This window comes from Convolutriloba macropyga, chromosome 1 (genome assembly GCF_964194025.1).
Source record: "Convolutriloba macropyga chromosome 1, txConMacr16.3, whole genome shotgun sequence".
Classification (NCBI taxonomy): Eukaryota; Metazoa; Xenacoelomorpha; order Acoela; family Convolutidae; genus Convolutriloba; species Convolutriloba macropyga.
In genome coordinates, this window is record NC_134468.1 from 31,617,619 (window position 1) to 31,623,352 (window position 5,734).

Consider the following 5,734-nt stretch of genomic DNA (forward strand, 5'->3'; position numbering starts at 1 on the left):
AAAAGATCAAAAAAAATGAAATTACCGAATTACCGAAAAATTAAAATTGAAAAATGACATCGAAAAGCAAAACTCAGTACATAGATCATAGATTGTATCGGGGACAATAGTGACACTGACCCGTGTGGCCACTTCTAAGTAATCTTACAAAGATCTCACATGATGTCATATGTCATACAAATCATACGTCATTTCTATGAACCGTCCTTCTACGATTACCAGGGAATCACATATAATACTTCGTACGATTCACAGATCATTTATGATTTTTGCTTGTAAAATGATCATAGATACTTTGATTAGGAAGCTCTTAAAGGACAGAATATGGACAGATTTTTTCCATTCAAAGTTTCTGTGATCATTAGAAACAGTCCATTATTAAACTTTTAGTCCAACTGAGTATGGTTTGCAGTTTTTACCCTACAACTCACTTACCTTCTATGGGGATCACTAACTTCGTAAACTTACCAGCACCTTTAGTTATGATTTGAGGATATTTGATTATTGAGGTTGACTTGTCGTGTTTCAGAGCAAGCCTTGGTCGTGTCTATCTACTTCCAGTCTCTGAGTTTGCAGACTATTGTCCAGGTCGGAGCATATGACTTTGCAGCCATGCTTGGTGAGTTCACTACAAACACCTGTCACAATCTCTTGCCCCATTTTTCCCAATGTTATCTCTGGTCTCTGTAGTTTGCGCATTATCGAGTGGATGACGACGGCACCGATTGTTTTTTTCTTTTTGTTTTTAAAAACCCCAGGTGAGATCACATGGTTATCTTCAAGATCACGCAATATTCGGGCAAAAAGTTTAATCGATGACTATATTGCAAGATATTGCGAAGCGTTGGTTATCTTACAGATCCTAAATACGTACGGATAGCTTGCAATTTGTGTTAGTTCGTTCCGGCCAAGGTGTACCCTCACTAGTTGCCATTGGTGCATCATCTTTCTTTTGACGTAAGTTCAATAAATATCTAATCAAAGTTAATCTAAGAAAACAAAATAATTTTGGTCAGCCAAGAATAAACCATTACTGTTCCGTCGAATAAAACTAACTGGAAACTGAGAAGCTCTTAAATTTAATATGAATGATCCGAATCGAGAGAACAAACTTGTAAAGGAATAATATTATCAAACAGTAGAATTTCTTTCTAAGAAATACAAATTGATGCATTTCGTTGTGTAAATCCCAGCAGAAAAGAACTAGCATGAAAGAGATTCTCAATTTATGCTAGTACTGTTTAATGGAGCAATAGATTTTTGCTTAGCTGACTTTCAATAAAACCCATATAGTCGATATAGTTTCGCTTCAATTTTTTGCAACTTTTTGGTAGGTTAAAAAGCAACTACCATTGTAAGTGTGAACAAGATTTTCTACAAATGCAAAAATTTTGCTCTGGGGATAGCAATTTTGCTCGGAGGGTAAAAAAATATTTTTTTAATGAATTTTATCTGTTATGACCAATTGTTCATTGCTCTTTCGTCTCATGCTCTATTGCCCCGACTTTATTTCCTGCGATTCAAAAGTTGTTTCTATAATACTTCTATAAGGTCTTTCATTTATGTGTAGGTGACATTGGTGGTCTGATGGGTCTATTCATCGGAGCTTCTGCCATGACACTTTTCGAGTTCTTCTTCTTCTTCTGCGACTCCCTCATCCTGCGTAGGAAGGGTGCCGGCAACAGGAACAGCAATGCAGGAGGGGGATCCGATGATGAGAAATCAGAAATGATAGGGGACAATTTGTTGCGGTTAGTTGCCCAAATTTAGACCTGGAATTAGGAAAATACCATGATCCAACAAACAATGTTGCAAGAGATCAAACGTGACTCCATGCACTCACAAACAGAAATATGATTGTCCGAAAAGACATACTTTGCCGCTGGACTTTTTCTTGATACTTTTATATAATGATGGACTTCGAAAGTTGACTATCATTTTGCAGTGCACTGAAATCTTTCCAATGCAGTTGGATATTTTTGGGCACATAAATTACAATCTTTAATGGGCATTAAGATAGTTTCTAGACATAGTTTCCAGTATATAACCATTGCCCTGAACGATTACATTTTGCTACATAAATTGAACAATGAGGTTGAATAAATTCTAATCAATTAAAGGCCCTTCATTGTTTTAAATGGTTATTGCACGACGAATTATTTTAATATTGAATTAGCTGGTTATAGTATTCCAAGAACCGAATAATAGTTTCACAATGGTTCAGTTGTGATATACTCTGCCAGCCACATGATAGTTGAGAACAAAAAGGGCAAATTTTCATCTATATTTTTTTTACAATTTTGCTTTTTTTCTGCAAGTGACAGTCATCTTTGGGTTTCATTCAATAGGTAGTTTGAGAAATGTATGCTGTTACTTTAAACTTCTGTAGCTGCATCAAAATTCAACGTTTATATCATAGTTGCTATAAATAACTTTTATCTTTAAACTCTACAAAGGCGATAAGGAAATGGAAAGAAAATCACCTTTTTGCTAACAAAGTTGCCCTCAATGTTTTTGTTTTGCATTCAACAAAGTTTTTCCGAGAAAATTTTACAACACTACGGAATTAGAAAACTTTTGAACGTTTTGAATTAGTATTTTCTTTCCAACAATTTCTCAGTTTCATCAATTGTATAAAGCTCGACATTTTATACAATTTGATTATAGCAGTTTTGATCAGAAATTTTGTTAAATTTTTAAAGCTGTGAAAGCAAACATCAGGAGTCAAAAGAGCCGTGGTTCAATGTTTCAGAGGCCACGATGGTCAACCCCTTAAGAGTGTGCTGTTGGCTGCCCCTGGGGCCGTGGATGGGTCCAAGTTCGTGTTCAATGTCAACCACAACAACGACCACAACGCCGCCGCTGCCGCCGACTACAATGCTGCCATGTCAAGATGTAAGAACGCAACATCACTATTAAATTTTTAAACTTTTTCTACCGTGAGAACAATCTTTTATTTTTCTCGTTTTTATCGGACAGACAATTTTATCACTGGAGATGTTTAGATTGTGAGTTATAATAGACAAGTGGGGAACAAATAAAACAGTTAATTTGATCATTTGTGACCGTATACAAAAGAAGAAAACGGCAGTTTTAAACCAAAATTTAAAGCTAATAGCTCTGCCAGAATTCGTCCCCACATATGAACAGGTTCCTCCGTTTTCATACCTCAATTTCACATTCGTATCTTAAAACATGTTAATTATAAGACAAAACTGGCTAAACTGGATGGCCTTAATTTTAAATTTTAGGAAATATGCCTAGAATCTTGTAGGTAATAGGTGTAATATTATGATTCATGATTGATGCGAACGCCTTGTGTCAAATATTTTTGGAGTTATATAATACTGATTCTCCGAAGAACAATCGAATTTACATTCATTGGTGTCTATGAATTATTGCTGTTAGTAGAGGGTGGGAATCTAGTCTTAAAAGACTGGTTCATAAATTTAACGACAGAGGCTGCCATTGGGAAACAGGTATCGGAACATATGTCATTCTCAGATATGAGTACAGTGTTGAGAAAACAATAGTTTTAAGATTTTATGTAATTTGGGCTGAAAACTTGTTTCAGTACTTCCACAGTTTAGCGCCCATCCTTTGCACAACTCATTTCAACAGCAACAACAGCAACAGCAACTGTTAAACCAACAGCGAGGCTACTCACCCCTGATGAAAAGGGCTAACTACCCCTCGTCAGGTGCATTCGGCCAACCGCCAAACCAGAACCAACCCAACTCAAATGATGTCGGTAGTCTCTTGTCCCCCCACGATCCCTCCAGCTACCCTGCGTCTCCAGTACCCCCCGCGAATGGTGGAATAGGGCTTCCGGTGACCTCATTTCCCGGAGCTCAGCAACAACAGAATATTCCACAGAACATGCTCGTCACTGCACCCTATCAACAGGGGGGTTTGCCCGGAGCGGGGGGCAAAATATTCCTGGCCAACAGTCTTCCTCAAGAGCGATATTGCTAATCCATAAAATTGCGCACAGTACATTAATATAATTTAATTGCAAAACTTTATTGCCGCCGATCATTAAACGATTTAAATGGACCAAAACGTCCAATTGGTATACTTTTGGAAAAGTGCGAATTCAAACTGAAAATTGCCATTTTCCCTCATTTTTGTTTATATCACTGAAATTTTCTCTCTCACACTTGAAGCTAAATGCCATATTTATTGTCATCGGTTAGAATTGGGTCTATGAATCGATTCGTAACTTCCATATATGGAGATAATTGAAGTGGTTACACTCTTAAACTGTGCAAGCTCCGATAAACAACTTTATTTCAATGCTCTTTTTTAATCCGTTCGAAGAAAATAAAAGCTTTTGCCAAGAAGGCTTATCGGAGTTTTCTATACTTTGATTTTATCCAATTGTAAATGTTTGCAGTTAAGTTGGTCTGCGTAAATTAGAGCATTTAAATTCAACTTTGTACAAAACTTTTTCATTGGTAAGTCAGAGCTTAGAGTGTTTTAGCGCCATAAAGAACCCTAGTTGGTGCGTCAATAAAAAAATGCATGCAAATAAAAAAAGAACGCATGCAGCTTCCATCTTTCTTGCTAGATTTTTGCAAGTTTTTCAATTTAATGTGACGAAGTTTTTTTCAATTCGCTTGCGTTCCCGCGATATCATCAATTCTTTTAAAAGCTATTAATAATACACAAGAGCGTTAAAAAACGGTGTCGGAAATTGATCTCAAACCAATTTTATCGAGTTAGTTAGTCTTTCTATTTTTGTTCCGACCCTCTTGAGGGGGGAGGAACTATATACTCAAATGGGTTTTTTTTGTTCCGTGAATTTTCGCCGCTCGATATATTCATCGTAGAGAGTTGAGACTGGTATCATTAGAAAGCTCGTCCAGCGTAGAATATGGAATTAAAAATATTTTTTTTTAATTTTCGTTTTCTACAGGGAGTTATCGAGGTTTAAACTTCTGAGAAAAGAAGAGTGAATTCACGTTGTTTTTCGGAATTTTCCGGAATTTTTGCCTAAATTGTCGTCAATTTTGCTAAAATTTGTTATAATTTATAAGAATAGTGTCGTTGATTTTATTTTTGAAGGCGAACAAGCATTGTTGATTGTTTTGATTTAATTTTTTTGGTCAAAAAATCTGGATAAACATTTCAAAATTTAGCCTTTTTCATCAAAAACAGCACGAAATAAGCTACTTTAGTCCACTTTGATTAAATTTGCCGACAGTACACCCCCAAACAACACTCATACAATCTTTGTAGACTCAGAGGGGGTTATTTCTACTTCAGAGTCCGCTGAGAGTGCACTGTAGTTAAAACTTTGCCGTTTTTTGCTAACTTTACTAGTTGATTATCAAAAATGCAGAATTTATTTTGAGTTTTCAACTAACTAATTATCTATATCTACAACATTCGAAAAATCAATTGTTCCTAACGGACAATAAGTATTAGCAGGGCTAGTTTTAGGCAATTCTTGGACTGTTACAATCCAAAAAGAATTCGATTGTAATCAGTCGGTCTTTTTTTTTAATAAGACTTTTTTAATCATAAAGAACAGAACAAATCAAATCAAAGCTCAGGAGTGATAGGTCCAACCAATTCGCTTGCTAAGCAGCTCCAAGCTAATGCATTTAGTTTTTTAATTAAAAGTTTATCGTCGTTTCTTTTTTTAAAAATAATTGATTCAATAAATAATGGCTTAATTAATTTTCCTCTATTTTTTTCTTAATTTGTTCAACTTCCAGCTTAGTGTCAG

The 5,734-nt window shown here is 35.7% G+C and overlaps 1 protein-coding gene across 1 annotated transcript; it reads left to right on the top strand.

Moving 5' to 3' along the window:
* Positions 1-529: 529 nt before the first annotated feature.
* On the top strand, positions 530-4,446 carry LOC142348221 (acid-sensing ion channel 2-like; the record flags this gene model as incomplete). Its single annotated transcript, XM_075399501.1, is given in 4 exon segments — positions 530-619; positions 1,571-1,751; positions 2,753-2,895; positions 3,575-4,446. Coding segments are annotated over 4 exon segments (815 nt in total), but the record flags the coding sequence as incomplete, so codon positions are not given.
* Between the last annotated feature and the right edge of the window lie 1,288 nt (positions 4,447-5,734).